Genomic DNA, 20,258 nt, shown 5'->3' with positions numbered 1-20,258 from the left:
ACTAACACCTCGGAAAGAGAAAAAGGGTGATATTTAAAATATGTGTTTTGATTTATGACTCTGACAATGGCTGGTGGGCGATTGCTGATTGATGATGTTAGTCATGTTTAGGGTCATCAGCTGCAAGGCAACAATCTATTATGGAGAAAACACAAAAGCTGTCACTGCAACCGACAATAATCTTATCAGCCGCCTCACAGCTAAAACTGTGATGGTATGAAATCCAAATCCAGAGCTTCAGTTTAGGAAAATTAATGGAAATATATTTATTCAAATGATGGGTGATTACAAAAACAAACAGACAATTGGCATTGTACCTCCGAGACAAATTAATCAGAGGCATCCTTTTTAAAAACGGAGCACGCATATTAATCATTTTGGCTTCAAATTCCCCTCTTCAACAGGATGTGGCGGCGGATGATTGGAATGGGGCACCATGGGAAATCTGGGGCCGTCACTCACAAACAAGTGGCATTAACGAAGGGTAAAAGTCATTACCCTCGAGCTCTGTCTGATATCTGACTTGGTCACACACCGAAACGCGTCTCACGCGTAACATCATATCAGAGATTTGATCAGTGTGTCAAGTCAAACTTTCAGTCAGTCATTCAATAATGAGGAAGCGAATCGAGCTGCGACGACTCCTTCAATTTCCACACTACTGAGTGTTATTTTACACACGCTGATTACTGTTCTGCTTGTGGCTTGAAACACACAAGCCTCGTTGCTGTTATTTAATCGTCTATATCAGAGCTGATCATCACAGTCTCTTTAATATTCTATTAAAACACCATGGACAACATTTCCATTTTATACTGTCACATGACTGTAGGTGTTGGGTATCGTCCCAAATGGAACCCTGCTCCCTATATAGTGCATTACTTTTGAACAGGGCCCATAGGGAATAGGGTGGCATTTAGGACACACCCTAGGTATGAGATGCAGCATGAAATGCTAGGCTAATATGCAGAAGGCACTGCCTTGTACTCCCAGTGCATGTTGTGTCGTCTTATATCAACCACATGAACTTCATTATGCAGGCAAGGGCGAAACCTGTAATGGTTAAGCCAAGGGGAAGTATAATATGAAATATATTATAAATATGCCACTAAGCTTTTATCCTGAGCGACTTCCATACATTTTTAGTAGGTGTACAGTGTGTCGACCTTGGCATCACTAGCACCACACGCCAGGCTCTTACCAACTGTGCCACACAGGCCCAGGAAGTATCTGTGTTTACAGTTTGGCGTAGCCTCGCTCAGGGAGGAGAGGAGGTATTTACAGCCTCTGTTCACCCTTGGTCTCCTGTGAACCATCACTGCCCACTCAGGGAGGACAGGAGGTCTTTACAGCCTCTGTTTACCCTTGGTCTCCAACCTCCACTCATGCCCGGGCATCCTTGTTTTTTTCAACGCTAACCTTGCCTGCCAAAGAGGCCTGGGTATTGGTACAGGGTCACACTATGGCTCAACCCAATCACCCAACATCCAACCGGCTAAAACACGTTTACAATATAATTATGTGTGCTGGCTGGACAGACTAAGGCCTGCTCCCAATCATATCTGTAGGCTTATCCTTCCCCCGTCTAGGTGAAGGACAGTGATGCGGCTTCTCTAGCGCTGCCAGATGATAGTTATTCAGTCGGAGAGCTGTCCAGGGCCGCTGCTGCAGCGCTGTGCGAAGGCTCTTCCGTGGTTGCCGCGGCTAAAGGTCGGCCCCATATATCTCCCCACCTCTGTCACTGCTACTTTAATGATTATTAGTAAGGTCGCTTCGAAATTACCTGCCGAAATACGTAATCAGGGGCCCCAGTGGCCGTCAGAGGAAAGGCCACGGTGGAGGCCAGATCAGGTGGAGGGGTGTGGGGGTCAGAATCAGCGCTCTACAAAAGGTCTAGGTCTACGTCAGCATCCCACTGTCATCAACAGCATCTTCAGACTCATCCCACTGTCATCAACAGCATCTTCAGACTCATCCCACTGGCATCAACAGCATCTTCAGACTCATCCCACTGGCATCAACAGCAACTTCAGACTCATCCTACTGTCATCAACAGCATCTTCAGACTCATCCCACTAGCATCAACTGCAACTTCAGACTCATCCCACTGGCATCAACAGTAACTTCAGACTCATCCCACTGGCATCATCTACTTCAGACTTGCCAATTATAACTTGCTGCCTCCCCTCCGTCGGTCAGAAAGGCCTTTGTTATCTGCTGGGCCCACAAACACTGACTAGCGGTGGCCTTGGAATGGGCGGGTTGGAGCTTTAGCTATGTATTACCTTAGCTGATTTTCAAAAGGGGAGCGGGTTTCATCTCCCGGTATGCTTTAATTGCATAGCATTGCAGCTGGGGCCATTGAGGATGAGCAGGGAGGAGGGGAAGGAAGAGAGGAGGGGAAGGAAGAGAGGAGGAGAGGAGGAGAGGGGAGGAGGGAAGGAAGAGAAGAGGAGAGGAGAAGAGAAAAGGGAGGAGAGGGAAGGCAGGCAGGCAGGCAGGCAGGTATTCCTGGGCCCGGCCTGATAAATGTTAATATTATGGCTGTATGTTTGTGTGTGTGTGTGTGTGTGTATGGGTGCGTGTCCATCTGTCCCCTGGTTCCTCAGAACTCAAAACCATTCTTCCTTTTCTGGAATGAGCTTTTAACGCTTACTTAGACAGTCTGGGTGGTCTATACTGTGTGTGTGTGTGTGTGTGTGTGTGTGTGTGTGTGTGTGTGTGTGTGTGTGTGTGTGTATGTACGTTTACCTTTGAGTGCATGATGTGTCTGTTGCTGTTCGTGTGTTTGTATGCATGTGTGTGTGTCAAGGGTAACTAATCATGGAGCACTAAGCCGCTCACATGCACAAAAACATGGCATTTTGTCCTCTTCCCTCTTTGTTTCCTTCCGTGATAATTAAGGCATGATTAATAAATGTGGCGTATCTATTCAGTAATGAGTGACCTTAGGAGTGCTGTTTTGCACGACGTTTGTACAAGCTGCCTGCTAGCTTGTAGCTTGTGGCCTCCCGGGTGGCGCAGTGGTCTAGGGCACTGCATCGCAGTGCTAGCTGCGCCACCAGAGTCTCTGGGTTCGCGCCCAGGCTGGGCTGGGTTCGCGCCCAGGCTCTGTCGCAGCCGGCCGCAACCGGGAGGTCCGTGGGGCGACGCACAATTGGCATAGCGTTGTCCGGGTTAGGGAGGGTTTGGCCGGTAGGGATATCCTTGTCTCAGTATGTAAAAATGTAATAATAAAAATAAAAAAATGTAATAAAATGTATGCACTCTACTGTAAGTCGCTCTGGATAAGAGCGTCTGCTAAATGACTAAAATATAAAAATGTAGCTACCTGCCTTTGCCCGAAAAGAAGGCAAAAAAGGCTCTGGCTCTGGCTGAGGCTGTGGGGAAAACGTTGCTGCCTTTGAAGGCTAGATATTCCTCTCCATTAATGTAGAGACCTTAAGAAAGTCTTAAGCAAGGCAAGTTCATTTAAACAGATATATAGAGCAATTTCTATGCCCTGTGGTACATCAAGACAAGTCTGTTTTATGCTATGAAATTAAGCATCAATTAGCAAGAGTCAATTTCTCTGCAGGAATAAATGAAGAAGAACTAGGCACCACCGTGGCTCGTATCACCTAGTGTGGTCTGGTTTGCATCCAAAATGGCAGCTTATTCTCTATATAGTGCACTAGAAAGTATTCACACCCCTTTACTTTTTCCACATTTTGTTGTGTTGCAGCCTGAATTTAAAATGTATTAAATTGAGATGTTGTATCACTGATCTACACAAAATTCCCTATAATGTGAAAGTGGAATCTGTATGGTCCCTCAATCGAGTAGTGAATTTCAAACACAGATTCAACCACAAAGACTAGGGAGGTTTTTCAATGCCTCGCATTGAAGGGAACCTATTGGTAGATGTGTAAAACTTTTAAAAGCAGATGCTGAATATCCTTTTGAGCATGGTGAAGTTATTAATTATGCTTTGGATGGTGTATCAATTAGAGGTCGACCGATTAATCGGAATGGCACATTAATTAGGGCCGATTTCAAGTTTTCATAACAATCGGTAATCGGTATTTTTGGACACCGATTGTGGCCGATTTTTTATTTTATTAATTAATTTATATATATTTTTTTACCTTTATTTAACTAGGCAAGTCAGTTAAGAACACATTCTTATTTTCAATGACGGCCTAGGAAAGGTGGGTTAACTGTCTTGTTCAGGGGCAGAACGACAGATTTTTACCTTGTCAGCTCGGGGATTTGATCTTGCAACCTTCCAGTTACTAGTCCAATGCTCTAACCACCTGCCTTATATTGCACTCCACGAGGAGCCTGCGTGGCAGGCTGACCACCTGTTACCCGAGTGCAGCAAGAAGCCAAGTTAAGTTGCTAGCTAGCATTAAACTTATCTTATAAAAAACAATCAATCTTAACATAATCACTAGTTAACTAGTTGATGATATTACTAGTTTATCTAGCGTGTTCTGCATTGCACATAATCGATGCGGTGCCTGTTATTTTCTCATCGAATCACAGCCTACTTCGCCAAACAGGTGATGATTTAACAAGCGCATTCGCAAAAAAAGCACTGTCGTTTCACCAATGTGTACCTAACCATAAACATCAATGCCTTTCTTTAAAATCCATACACAAGTATATATTTCTAAACCTGCATATTTAGTTAATATTTCCTGCTAACATGAATTTCTTTAAACTAGGGAAATTGTGTCACTTCTCTTGCGTTCAGTGCAAGCAGTCAGGGTATATGCAGCAGTTTGGGCCGCCTGGCTCGTTGCGAACTGTGTGAAGACCATTTCTTCCTAACAAAGACCGTAATTAATTTGCCAGAATTGTACATAATTATGACAGAACATTGAAGGTTGTACAATGTAACAGCAATATTTAGACTTAGGGATGCCACCCATTAGATAAAATACGGAACGGTTCCGTATTTCACTGAAAGAATAAACATTTTGTTTTCGAAATTATAGTTTCCGGATTTGACCATTATAATGACCTAAGGTCGTATTTCTGTGTGTATTCGAGCCCAGGTAGGGGCGAGGAGAGGGACGGGTGCTATACTGTTACACTGGCAATACTAAAGTGCCTATTAGAACATCCAATAGTCAAAGGTATATGAAATACAAATGGTATAGAGAGAAATAGTCCTATAATTCTAATAATAACTACAACCTAAAACTTCTTACCTGGGAATATTGAAGACTCATGTTAAAAGGAACCACCAGCTTTCATATGTTCTCATGTTCTGAGCAAGGAACTTAAACGTTAGCTTTTTTACATGGCGCATATTGCACTTTTACTTTCTTCTCCAACACTTTGTTATTGCATTATTTAAACCAAATTGAACATGTTTCATTATTTATTTGAGGCTAAATTGATTTTATTGATGTATTATATTAAGTTAAAATAAGTGTTCATTCAGTATTGTTGTAATTGTCATTATTACAAATAAATAAATTGTTAAAAAATCGGTCGATTAATCGGTATCGGATTTTTTTGGTCCTCCAATAATCGGTATCGGCGTTGAAAAATCATAATCGGTCGACCTCTAGTATCAATACACCCAGTCACTACAAAGATACAGGCGTCCTTCCTAACTCAGTTGCCGGTGAGAAAGGAAACTGCTCAGGATTTCACCATGAGGCCAATGGAGATTTTCAAACAGTTTCAGAACTTAATGGTTGTGATAGGAGTAAATGAGTACGGGTCAACAACATTGTAGTCACTCCAACATACACTTGGAGACAAATTCACCTTTCAGCAGGATAATAACCTAAAACACAAGGCCAAATCTACACTGGAGTTGCTTACCAAGACACCATTGAATGTTCCTGAGTAGCCTAGTTACAGTTTTGACGTAAATCGGCTTGAAAATCTAGGGCAAGACTTGAAAATGTCTGTCTAGCAAAGATCAACAATGAACTTATCAGAGCTTGAATAATTTTTTAAAAGAATAATGGGCGAATATTGTACAATCCAGGTGTGCAAAGCTCTTAGAGACGTACCCAAAAAGACTCACAGATGTAATTGCAGCTACAAAGTATTGACTCAGGGGTGTCAATACTTAAGTAAATTAGATATTTCTGTATTTAATTTAAAACAAATTAGCAAATTTGTGTAGATGGATGAGAGAAAAATCTATTTAATCCATTTTGAATTCAGGCTGTAGCACAACAAAATGTGTAATAAGTCAATATGTGAAGGCACTGTACTTTTGACCTAGTTCACTATATAGGGAATAGGGTGTCGGATTTCGGATGCCCTATAACCAGCAAACAAAAATTGGATCTATGAAAGTTGTTCTCAAAAACTTTCCAGTCATGGTGATGATTATAGAATGTTTTTATAAAACATTAGCCTGTTATTGCAAGAACGTTACTCACCACCGCTTCACCCATCCACTTCATATGCTGCATAATTCTGGGCCCATATTTACAAGGTATCCAAGACCATGAGTGCTGTTTTTCAGATCGTAAAAAATAAGCCAGGCAGGACCATATCAAGCGTCTCAAAGTAGGAATACTTAAAAAAATAAAGTTGAACAGTATATTTTTACACGATGTTGAATTTTTTACAGTTAGTCTAAATTCTGCATTTCTGACTGGATTTATAAATCTGGACGAAATAAAGACATCCTCTCTTTTAGTAGAGTATATATATGAGCCTCTAGTTAAAAAAAAAAGAAACACGGTTAATAAAGAATATGTGGAACCTACACTTTTCAGATCTGCAGCAAGATCATTAACCCGCTGCACCAGGGGATAGCTGTGCCCTTGTTGGTTTATCAGTCAAATGCTCAATCAGGACACAGAACACAATTTCTGATTCCTAAAAAGTGTCCCATCCTCCCATATAGGCTGTGTACTTGCAACACTGTATTTTTTTGTCCTGTGCAACCTGGGTTAAACATTGTATGAATGTCTTTACAACTAAGCATATTTTGTGTTTAGGGAACCTATCTCTTGTAATGGGAACCTTTAAAGAACTCAGAAAGGCTGTTCTGTCAACATACTTCCAATATCAAAGGAATGTTTTGTGCACCCTGATAAAACATTATTTGAATGTCAGCACAACTGGACAGTTATTTTGTTTTGGGAACATATCTCTTCTCATGTCCCCACAATGTTACCACAACCAAATTAAACATTCTGGGAACGGTCTTGTAACATCGGGCGAAAATAAATTATATATATATATTTTTTTACTTTTTCGTGATATCCAATTGGTAGCTACAGTCTTGTCCCATTGCTGCAACTCCCGTACGGACTCGGAGAAGAGAAGGTCGAGAGCCATGTGTCCTCCGAAACACGACCGCCAAGCAGCACTGCTTCTTGACACACTGCCCACCTAACCCGGAAGCCATCCGCACCAATGTGTTGGCGACCGAAGTCAGCGTGCATGTGCCCAGCAGCCACAAGGAGTCGCTAGAGCGGGACAAGGATATCCCAGCAGGCCAAACCCTCCCCTAACCCGGATGACGCTTGGCCAATTGTAAACCGCCACATGGGTCTCCTGGTCGCGGGTGGCTACGACACATTCCGGGATCGAACCCGGATCTATAGTGATGCCTTTAGCACAATAAAATGCAGTGCCTTAGACTGCTGTGCCACTCGGGAGGCCCATGTGAATGTTTTTTGCACCCTAAAATAAACATTGTCGACTCATCCGCAGAACTGGACAGTTTTTGTGTTTTGGGAACATATCTTTTGTGATGTCCCCACAATGTTCCCACCAGACTGAAACAATGAACAACCCAATGAAACATTCTGTGAACCTTTAACGAACAGATTAAATGTGTTCTAGGAATGTTCTTGCAAAATCAAGAGAATGTTTTATACAAACATTCTATAATCATCACCAAGAATGGAACGTTTTTGTGTTATGAGAATAATTGCCACAACCTAACAAATGTTTTGGGAACTTTCACAGAACCAATTTTGGTTTGCTGGGAAAACGTTACTGGTACGTTGTGTTATTACATTACCTGGGAACTTAATGAGAACTTTTGGGGAAGGTTCTGTAATGGTTGTTACAGATGTTATGCACAACATTTAAATTAATGTTAGGAGAACATTCCAAGGATCCTTCATTTAAAATAAAACCCTAACTTAATGGGAATCTTAGCTAATGTTCTGGGAATGTTCCCGGGTTGCTGTGTAGGCCCTATGTACTGCAATACTTTGGCCCTAGTGCACTATATAGGGAATAGGGTGCCATGTCAGATGCAGCCCCAGTACAGTACATACGTAGTCGTTGACAGGAACCTGGTCCAGGACGTCACGAGCGACGCGGTTACCTCTGACCTCAGCATCAGGTATGTCCTCCTCATCCTCCACCTCGTGGAACTCAGCCTCTGCACCAAAAGGAGGAAGTACACAGAACAGCTGTTGATGTACTTTACTGGATCACAGCAGAAACGTCTGTTTTTCCTGTTTGAGGGGATGTGAAGGAGGGGGTGGAGAGGCCCCGGTGCCCTGTACCTCTCATGGGGGAGGGATGGATCCAGTGGATGGGCAGCTCCTGGCATATCTCCCAGATCTTGGAGTTGAGGAGGAAGGCTGGGTTAGCGATGGGCTCCTCGGCAGGCACCCACACCTGGGAGTCCTCCATCACCTGCATGTCTATGCCCTCTGTCTCACCCACCTGTCAGGGAAAGCAAACACGCACATGCACATGCACACACGCACACGCACACACACATGCACAAACATGTTCATTTTCGTGAAATCTTTGGGGAGTAAAAATGTTTGACCATTAAAAATCTTATTTTCCATAACCCCTAACCCTTAACCTAACCCTAACCCTAACCTTAACCCGAACCCCAAAAACTCTAAACCTAACTCTATCCTTAACCCTAACCTTAGTGATAAGGAAGGAAGTTGATAACTAGCGCTTGCGCAATTCCTAACTAGCGTTAGCGCAATGACTGGAAGTCTGTGGGTATCTGCTTGCATCCATTGGCTCACGAAACTAACTCTAACTTCCTTCAAACCGGTATCCCTTTAACCATAACCCTGTGGCGCAGCGGTCTAAGGCACTGCATCTCAGTGCTAGAGGCATTACTACAGTCCCTGGTTTGAATCCAGGCTGTATCACATCCGGCTGTGATTGGGAGTCCCATAGGTCGGCGCACAATTGGCCCAGCCTGGGTTTGGCCGTGGTAGGCTGTCGTTGTAAATAAGAATTTGTTCTTAACTGACTTGCCTAGTTAAATAAATGTAAAATAAAAAACGAACCTTAAGCTTAAAATACCATTTGAACAAATTCAGGACATGAAGAAAGTCCTGCCTTTTCAAAAAAGTTATTGTTTTCGTACCTTGTCAGGACATTCGGGTGAATTGTTAGGACATTGGAGTCCTGATAAGGTAGGAAAACAAGTACACACACACACATATACAGTGAGTATCAAACACACCCAGCCTTACATGGCCGCAGGCACGCACGCACAAACACCCTCCTCCACACACACCTGTCAGAGCCCAAGAACACACACACACACACACACACACACACACACACACACACACACACACACACACACACACACACACACACTCAGTTCTGTACCCTCTGCATTCTCAGCCCTCTCTCCCCAGAGCCACAGCACACAAGCCCTGGCCATGTCCTTTTATTCATCACCCTTTATTGTCCACTGGGAGCACCGCCACTTCCTGCCTCCTGCTCGTTCTCTGTTTCTTCCTCTCAGGCCTCCAGGCAGCTCTTTCTGCCCGCCGATAACGCAGGAATCCAACGACGGCATAAATTTGACTTTGAAATGACTTTCTAGTGCTTTATACTTTATTGTGCGGTGAAAGGCCGCAATATCATTAAAATACAGCAGCCACAATAATAAGCATAGCGTCCTCCCCCATCCCCTCCTACTGCATTCAGCTCAGCCACGTGCTTCATTTGTTCATACTGTAGTTCATGAGCTGTAAAGTAAACTATTATTGCTTAATGATAGGGAATGCATGTCACTGCTATCTAATAGAGATGTATGAAAGGGGCTTTTGGCGATGCCTGATATTTGTTTCTTTATGTATATGTAAATATGTCGGCAAACAAACCCCTCTTCCCAGTGCCTCGTTAATTAGCGGCTGGAGAGAACAGCAAAACAGTTTACTTGACAAATGTTTTTACAAGGTGATTCTCTCCCGGTTTGAAGCTTAATTGCACATTAGTTGAGCTTGATGAAGGATCCCCGGGCTATGGTTGGAACCGCTGGTATCATTTATATTAGGTTGTGCACTCTCGACTCTCCCTCCCTTTCTTCCTCACACCTTGCCGATTCTTGCTTTATTTGAATTTACTGCCCATGCTGCTGTCTCGCTCGAACTGTTTGTTGTGAAGTGACATGATGCCAGTGACCCTGTGGAGACGAACTCGCACCTCGTTCTGGCCAGATGAAAGAACGCGTAGCGGCGTGGCTACTCAAGCGCTAGCTGCCTGTGTCAGTGCTTAGCTAAGCTGCCAAGACACCAAGCCTTTGACACAGTTTGCTCTCACTCTTTTCAGCAAATGTTTAGCCTGGTCCATATCGGGCTAAGCTAATGATGACTCAAAGGAGGACTAGGGGGCTCACTCCCCCTGAACTACAGACATTAAAATGAAGGCCAGGAAACACAAACAGACCTGCCTAATTGGACCTCAGAACCATTGAAGCCGAGCAACTAAGCAAACCTCCCCGAAATGAGTAAGTGGAGGTCAGGACACAGACTGACCAGTTGAGAAACAAGACCAATAAGGAAGATAACCACAATCCTGAAGGCTAAATTGATCATGGCTAGTGTGGAATAGGGATTGAAAAAGGCTATTTGACCACTACAAAGTCAACGTGATTATTATTTTAGAGCTACATTTTTTTATCATGCAGTTATATCATAATTTAAGCTGTTTTGTATCTATATAATATTGGACAAAGTAAATACATTTTGTATTGGGTGTCAGACTAATATAATGTATTTATTGTAACTTTGAGCCTATGTAAGTACATTCCACACACAATCAGTGTCATACTGTAAAGAACACACACTTGCCCTGTCTTGCTATAATGTCCTAAGGGTGCAGCATTTGTTTTGTGACATACTTAGGTCACTTGTGTTTGTCATGGATCAATGAACATTTTCTCATGATATCATAAGACTGTATATAACATTACTTCCCATCTGGCTGTCTCCCATACTGAACAGACATTGCACACTTTTCATAATGTTCATTATTTGTGTGTTCAAAATGACATACAGCTTTTTGTTTTAGTAATATGACATTTACCTACAGTACATATCATTCCAAGAATGTGTTGTTTTGCATGCATGGTATGGCATTTGTTTGTGGTTTTTATCTGAGTGGGAGGTTCTGGCTTGCCAGCTAGGCTGGTTGTGGCCGTACATATTAAGTGGTTCCCCCGAAGAGCAAGAAGGGATCCTATGACACTGTTTTACTGTCTGAAGAAGGAGGACAACAGCAATTTCATCGCTTCAACATTGGAGGAAACTGGAGGGAGGCTCAGGGATTACAGCCTCCCATCATTTCATATGAGGAACACATTGAAAATGGCTGAAAATACAGGTGGCAAACAATTCATGTTTGTCACCTGGTTCTACTCCCCGGGTGCTTAATTTCCTTATCAGCTGCTCGCAGTTTCTCCACCGGCTGCATTGTTTTCACCTGGCCTCTGAGAATCTGAGGCTCCAGACACCCCGCGCTGAGCCCACGTTCACATAGCCCGCAGGCTTGGAGCAGCAGCAAAACCATTACTGTTTTCTCTTCAACCCCTCTGTGGTTCACACGGTAGTAACACAGTCAGAACCTCAAGGGAGACTTGTCTGTGAGACAGAGGCCTCCCAGGCCATGGGTGGGTTGATTCTGATGGACAGTAGATCACGTTCTACTTTCTAATGTAGATCAAGTCTACAAGAGGTCATAGGTCAGAGAGGTCTTCAAGTCCCTGACATGCTATCCCAATAATGTAGTTCAGTACCACTGTGTGTTATACAATACCGGTAATATTTTACAATGAGCTAATGTAGTAGTTAACATGAGTACATTATCTTATGGAAAATAAGAAACAGATTATAAAAAACAAAACAAAATAAACAAACATGAGTAAAGGATCAATAAATACATTGACAACATTTATAATAACTTAATAATTACAATGCATTGATAGTTAACAAATACATTAACAAATGTTTTTTTATTAACAAATGCACTGCACAGCACATTGTACTTTAGGGTGTCATAACTTGACATTTCCTCAGTTAAAAGGCTATGGATCAGTGCGCATATTATGGGACTTGGTCTTCACTAATCCAGTGTGATTGTGAGCTAACCTTTTGTACATGTACATGTGTGCTTGTGCATCAATGCAGCCTTGTGTCTTTCCCTATCCTCTGGAGCACCTCTGGAGCATTTTCTCCCCTGCCTCCTCCTCACCAAAGACAAGACCCCTATCGGATTGATTCCACAGCTGTGAATTAAGGTTTAACAGAGAAGTCTAATTAGGTTTGACAATGGACAAAAGAAGACCAAAATGGCAGTGGTGTAAAGTACGTAAGTAAAAATACTTTAAAGTACTACTTAAGTCGTATTTGGGGGTATCTGTACTTGACTTTAATATCTATATTTTTGACAACTTTTACTTCTATACATTCCTAAAGAAAATAATATACTTTTTACTCCATACATTTTCCCTGACACCCAAAAGTATTCGTTACATTTTGAATACTTAGCAGAACAGGAAAATGGTCCAATACACACACTTACTGTATCAAGAGAACATCCCTGTTCATCCCTACTGCCTCAGATCTGGCAGACTAAACACACATTGTTTTTTTGTCAATTATGTCTGAGTGTTGGAGTGTGCCTCTGGCTATCTGCAAATAAAATAAAAACAAGAAAATTGTGCCGTCTAGTTTGCTTAATATAGGGAATTTGAAATGTTTTATGGTTTTACTTTTGATACTTACAGGAGATGATTGTGGACTTCAGGAAACAGCAGAGGGAGCACCCCCCTATCCACATCGACGGGACAGTAGTGGAGAGGGTAGTAAGTTTTAAGTTCCTCGGCGTACACATCACGGACAAACTGAATGGGTCCACCCACACAGACAGCGTTGTGAAGAAGGCGCAGCAGCGCCTCTTCAACCTCAGGAGGCTGAAGAAATTCGGCTTGTCACCAAAAGCACTCACAAACTTCTACAGATGCACAATCGAGAGCATCCTGTCGGGCTGTATCACCGCCTGGTACGGCAACTGCTCCGCCCACAACCGTAAGGCTCTCCAGAGGGTAGTGAGGTCTGCACAACGCATCACCGGGGGCAAACTACCTGCCCTCCAGGACACCTACACCACCCGATGTATCAGGAAGGCCATAAAGATCATCAAGGACAACAACCACCCGAGCCACTGCCTGTTCACCCCGCTATCATCCAGAAGGCGAGGTCAGTACAGGTGCATCAAAGCAGGGACCGAGAGACTGAAAAACAGCTTCTATCTCAAGGCCATCAGACTGTTAAACAGCCACCACTAACATTGAGTGGCTGCTGCCAACATACTGACTCAACTCCAGCTCACTTTAATAATGGAAATTGATGGGAATTGATCAAAAATGTATCACTAGCCACTTTAAACAATGCCACTTAATATAATGTATATGTATATACTGTACTCTATATCATCTACTGCATCTTGCCATCTTTATGTAATACATGTATCACTAGCCACTTTAAACTATGCCACTTTTATGTTTACATACCCTACATTACTCATCTCATATGTATATACTGTACTCGATACCATCTACTTCATCTTGCCTATGCCGTTCTGTACCATCACTTATTCATGTATCTTTATGTACATATTCTTTATCCCTTTACACTTGTGTGTATAAGGTAGTAGTTGTGGAATTGTTAGGTTAGATTACTCGTTGGTTATTACTGCATTGTCAGAACTAGAAGCACAAGCATTTCGCTATACTCGCATTAACATCTGCTAACCATGTGTATGTGACAAATATAATTTGATTTGATTTGATTTACAGTAGGTATATGTAAAACCAAATGCTTTTAGACTTTTACTCAAGTAGTATTTTACTGGATGGCTTTCACTTTTACTTGAGTCATTTTCTATTAAGGTATCTTTACTTTTATTCAAGCATGACAATTAGCTACTTTTTCCACCCGCTGCAAAATGGCAGGAACATATGGTGCAGGCTGGGCAATTAGTATCTGGAAACATGGACCAGACATTATAAAGATGAGGGAGAAGGGGATGCAGTCTGGTTCTTTGTCTAAACAGCTTGTGTTCTTAAAGTCAGAAAGGGATATCTGTGACTTACTTGGCATGACAATGTACCAACATAATATATTGTATTTTTTAAATGATGGACCAGGGAAGAGCGTTATGATATTTCCCAGATCCGTTGGAGCCATGTGTAAAATGGAAATGAAAGTGGAGGATGGTAGAGGCGGAAAATATTGAGAGTGGAGAATGGTAAAGGCTGAAAATATTGAGAGTGGAGAAGGCTAGTGGTTGAAAATATTGAGAATCTAGAATGGTACAAGCTGAAAATATTGAGAGTGGAGAATGGTAGAGGCTAAAAAATATTGAGAGTGGAGAAGGCTAGTGGTTGAAAATATTGAGAATCTAGAATGGTACAGGCTGAAAATATTGAGAGTGGAGAATGGTAGAGGCTAAAAAATATTGCGAGTGGAGAATGGTATAGAGGCTGAAAATATTGAGCGTGGAGAATGGTAGAGGATGAAAATATTGAGAGTCTAGAATGGTAAAGACTGAAAATATTTAGAGTGAAAAATGCTAGAGGCTAAAAATATTAAGGGTGGAGAATGGTAGAGGCTGAAAATATTGAGAGTGGAGAATGGTAGAGGCTGAATATATTAAGTAAGGGATTCTTTAAAAAAACACAAACACTTTTTTGCACTGTGAATTGTACTGTGGCACCAAGAAGTTAGATATTTTGATTGATAGAATTTCGCCCATCATTCTCGCCAAATGTCACATAAGGCTATTGGGCTGGGAGAGGTGAGATGAATGCTATACCTCTTCCTCAGACCCTTCTTTCTCTCTCACACTTCCCCCTTTAGGCTATTTGGGTCAAGCCTTTCAAGAGGACAATTAAATATTTATATTAGTTCAAGATTGGCAGCAAACACCATTTGATATGTGGGCAGCTTTCAGACTGGAGTTTCTTTTTCAGTGGCGGAGGGCAGAGAAGATTGGATGGTCAGGGTGAGTGTTTGTGCTCTGCTCTCTGACTACTCTTCTCTGTTTATTCCTACTACCCTTGCAAAATGCATGATAGTTTCCTGTGGTAAAGAGAGGGAGGGAGGGAGTCACACACGCACACACACACACACACACACACACACACACACACACACACACACACACACACACACACACACACACACACACACACACACACACACACACACACACACACACACACACACACACACACACACACACACACACACACACACACACACACACAGAGTGAGTCAGAGAGATGCAGATATACCAGTAGCTCTGTGTCCACTGTCACCACCTCTGTCACTTTGGGAAGCTCTGTGGTCTGGGTCTTGATGTAACACCGCTGGTGTTTGGCGAACCAGATCCCTGTGATTCCCTTTGAGGGAAAAAAGAGAGAAGGAATAATAATTATCATTATTTCATCTGTGATGTGGAACAGCTAAGCGCCAGGGCGATATCATTTTTCAAAAAGTTTCTTCAGTCTCTTGAAGAAAAATCTAAGCTCTTAACAACTAAGAGAAGTTAGAATGTAATGAGTGTGCAAAGGTACTTTCCATCTTCTTTATCTTCTTTAATTTTCTAGTAAATCACAGTTCAAAGACAGCTCGGCACCTACAACACAAACCTTTTAGAAGAGACTGTGAGTAAAGAACGAGGGGTTCTTCCTAACTAAACAATACTTCATAGAGGGATGTCTCCAGCAGGAGAGTCAAGCGACATGTCAGAGGGCAAAGCAGCAGTTGCACCCCAAATCCCACCCTATTCCTTATTCTGTACAGTGCACTGCCTTTGACCAGGGCCTATAGTAATGCACTATATAGGGAATAGGGTGTGATTTGGAATGCATAAGGTGTCTCTACGGAGGCTGCCCCGGCTGAATTGGTCAGTCATAGGTCCCTGTCACTCTCTTAATCTGTTCAGCCAAGTGAAGAGCCACTCCCTTCAGCGCCATTGACGATCCTCCACTGTGTGGAATTCAGGGTCTTTTCAATTTGACGACCGGAGAAAGCCTATTTCAACAAAGCAGACATATCTGTTAATTGTCTTTCTGTGTGCCATTCTCTGTTCGACAAAGTAGTTCTGCCGGTATAAGTCTGAAACCCCAGGAAAGCATATCAGATTGTCTGCCGTCTCTAGGGCTACCATATATCAGATTGTCTGGCGTCTCTAGGGCTACCATATATCAGATTGTCTGCTGTCTCTAGGGCTACCATAGAATAACATAGAGTCATCAGCATATGACAATAGACTGCTGGATCTTTACCGGCAACGCCTGCCTTCACATTGTATCACGATAAGTGGTAGCATGAAAATGGACTTGATACAATCAGAATTGAATTGCATCTAAATGGCACAGAGCTCTGATGAATTTCTGACATCTTCTTTAAATCAGTGTTAACTCAGTAATACAGACACTTTTCTCCACTTGTCTCTAGACGCCACACATGACTACACGATATGAAGCAACACCTGTTATAATCTCCCCGTCATAATCCCCCTGTCATAATCCTGTCATAATCCCCCTGTCATAATCCCCTTGTGTATAATTTCATCTGCGAGGGAAAAAAACAAGGCAATAATAGCCGGCGACACAAAAGCATAATGTTTATGCCTGACTTTATTGTGATGAGCCTGTTTAATTTACTGTAATGGCGAGTGCCGCTACAGAGAGAGGGAAAGGACATTCTCGTGATGAGATGCAATGATTACCGGGATTGGTCAACCAGAAAATGAAGAAAAGACACATCATTACGGGGATAAGAAATGGGAAAAAGATGCGGGCTTATAAAACCACGTCAAAATACCGGCTCGCTATTCTCCCCAATTAAACATGCTACACGTACACCGACAGCTTTGAGCATTCCAACTGAACAATGATTTGATTGGAGGGCCTGTTGCATCGCCATTGCATAGAAAGGTTAGGGGATGCTGTACCAATCAATCAATCATCAATCATATACATGATAAGACACACACTCTACACACACGTACACATGGATTTTGTATTGTAGATATGTGGTAGTAGAGTAGTGGCCTGAGGAAACACACTTAACGTGTGAAAAGTGTTATGAAATGTAATACCATGTAATATTTTAAATTGGATATAACTGCCTTAATGTTGCTGGACTAGTGGGGATCCTTAATACATACAAATACATTGTCACTTGGGCTCTATATTCTCGTGTCTTCCTGCGTCTGTTGAGTGTCAGGTGACGTGTTGAGGAAACAAACATGGAAGCTCAGGGTGCTCATTCTACTTTTATTTAAATAATTATAAAAATGATTAACCGCAAACTCTCCCCTCAGCTCTTCTGAAAGGTGGACCTAAACCCATGCCATTAAATATTAAAAACAAAAAAACATGTTTTAAGTGAGAATAGGCATGGTCTGAAGCCAAAAAATTCACATGAGCACCACAGTGCCTATTCCACCCATGCTCGAACACTTACTTCAGTAGCTATGTTGGTATTGTACTTCAAACTTTGTGTAGACAGGTTGGTTAGGATTCAAACCTTCTCAAACAGCCTAATTCATACTCTGAGAGGAGGTGCTTCCACAATAATATGATTTGTACTGTATACAAGGTAAATTATTGGATTCTTCACACACCACAGTAAGACATTAGCCCATTATGCTACCTTTCATGCTTTTTTTGTATTAAATGAAAGTAAGCTTTGCTTTTATACTTACAATACCATCATCCTTGATTGAGCTGTTCTGTCTTGTAGTAATGTGGTGCATACCTGTATTTCCTTAAACCTTTATTTTAGCAATACATGTCATTGGGGAAAAAATATCATAATGACATCCTTTTTTTGGTCAGTAGGTGCTCAACATAACATAACAACTGTTAGTGGTGGTGTGTTGGACACAGTTGCTCAGATAGATATAACCTGTCTGCATTCCTGATTTCTGTAACTGTTAGCTTACGTGTAATATTGACATAAGTTCAGAACCTCCTCCTGTGGTCATTTACAATAAACACCTGCTACTCCCTGCGCTTGAAACCAGCTCTCTGTCTCCCATCGCATTCATTATAGAATACCTCACCAAAAACGACAGATTGATTCAGCGGAGCTGCAGCTACGTCTGGCCAGACAGGAGGAATGAATTGCGACCTCCTTCACCAGTCCATTCCTGCTTCACCGATATCAGGTGCCACAGCCTCCTCTCGTTCATCTCCCCCATATCCATGCCTAATAAATACCACGGATCCCCAGGGAAATGTCAAGGATTTCTCATGCAGTGTAACCTGTACATAGACCATCACCCCGCTGACTTCACCTCTGACAAAGACAGGGTGGACTTCGTCATCTCCCTAATCATAGGCAAAGCTCTGGATTGGGTCACAGCACTGTGTGCCGCTCAAAGTGCTGATCTGTCCTCTGAATCAGGTGTTTGACCATTCAGTTTCAGGTCGTCACACCGGGGACCTGTTATGTGAGCTGCGACAGGGCCGTCACTCCACCACTGAGTATGCCCTGGAGTTCTGCACCATGGCTGCCGGCAGTGGATGGAGTGAACCAGCTCTCCTTATAGTCTACCGGAGGGGTCTTAATTGGGAGTTACAGACCGAACTGGCCTGCAGAGGATATTTAACGGACCTCAACCAATACATCTGGATGTCCATATCCATTGGCAACCTACTGGTGGACCGCAGACCTATACAGTCGACCATGGCCTGCGAGTCTTCCAGGCCCATGCAACTCGGCCGTGCCCCTCTCACGCCTGCCGAGAGACATCGAAGGTTATGTGAAAACCTGTGCCTCTATTGTGGAGAGAGTAACCACCTACTCAATAGCTGTCCGTTTCGCCCCCCACGAAGGGGTGACCACAACCCCTCCACTTCCGCCCGGGTAAGCACCTCTACGTTTTTGAATATTACCAAAAGGCAGTTCAGTATCCCGGCTCTTCTTTCTGCTGATGGGCTCATTCAGTTTGTGGAGGGACTAGTGGACTCGGGGGCCACAGGTAATTTCATTGACGAACAATTGGCACAACAGTTAAGAGTCAAACTAATCCCTGTTAAACTTCCCCTTAGGATTAATGCGCTGGACGGACAACCTCTCGGAACTGGTCTTGTGACTCGCATGACCAAAAGTATCACCCTTCAGATTGGCCTCCTACACTCTGAGGTCATTCAGTTAATGGTGTTGTCTTTGCCTAAAGAACACCTCATCCTCGGTCACCCCTGGCTAAGCCTTTACGACCCTACAATCTCCTGGCGGCAAGTGGAACTGCTGTCAAGGTCTCCCACCTGTTTTAAGAACTGCTTCAATCTAACCTGTTGAGCCACGTCTATAGAAGGATCGGAGTCTACCATTCCAACCCACATCCCACCTGTATATGCCCAGTTCCAGAGTGTCTTCAGCAAGAGGAGGACTGCACGATTTACCTCCTTCCTGGGGCATCGCCCCCTAAGGGTCGGATCTACCCCTTGTCCATTCCAGAGAATGAGGCTATGGATTCATCTGTCCATCCAAGTCTCCGGCTGTATCCAGTTTCTTTTTTGTACAAAAAAGGATGGTAGTCTCCATCCCTGCATAGATTACCGACCCCTCAATGACCTTACCATCAATAATTGCTTCCCTCTTCCTCTGATTCCGGCCGTACTAGAACAAGTTGGACAGGCTACCATCTACTCCAAACTCGACCTACGTAGTGCTTACAACCTGGTCAGTATACGAAGTGGGGATGAGTGGAAGACGGCGTTCATCACTGCTAGGCGTCACTACGAATACCTGGTTATTACCTACGGTCTCACCAATGCCCGCAGTCTTCCAGTCCTTCATGAATGAAGTTTTCCAGGACATGATCAACCAGTTCCTCATCGTGTACATTGACGATAGCTTGATCTACTCTCACTCCATTGCAGAACATGTACAGCATGTGTAACAGGTCCTCCAATGACTACAGGACCACCATCTGTATTTCAAGGCTGAGAAGTGCGCCTTTCACTTTACCACAGTAAC

At 43.0% G+C, this 20,258-nt stretch overlaps 1 protein-coding gene across 1 annotated transcript in view; it reads right to left on the bottom strand.

Annotated features, from left to right (window-relative positions):
* Positions 1-20,258, bottom strand: part of LOC120048002 (tenomodulin-like) — a 77,932-nt gene that overhangs the window by 3,701 nt on the left and 53,973 nt on the right. The window contains exons 4-6 of the mRNA XM_038993659.1: positions 15,554-15,661; positions 8,493-8,655; positions 8,259-8,365 (exon numbers count right to left, since the gene is read on the bottom strand). Coding sequence (XP_038849587.1) covers positions 8,259-8,365; positions 8,493-8,655; positions 15,554-15,661 — 378 coding nt within the window. The remainder of the gene's footprint in view (positions 1-8,258; positions 8,366-8,492; positions 8,656-15,553; positions 15,662-20,258) is intronic.

Source organism: Salvelinus namaycush, chromosome 5 (assembly GCF_016432855.1).
Source record: "Salvelinus namaycush isolate Seneca chromosome 5, SaNama_1.0, whole genome shotgun sequence".
Classification (NCBI taxonomy): Eukaryota; Metazoa; Chordata; class Actinopteri; order Salmoniformes; family Salmonidae; genus Salvelinus; species Salvelinus namaycush.
The sequence above is the reverse complement of the archived record's forward strand: the minus strand, read 5'-3'. Positions and strand labels throughout refer to the sequence as shown.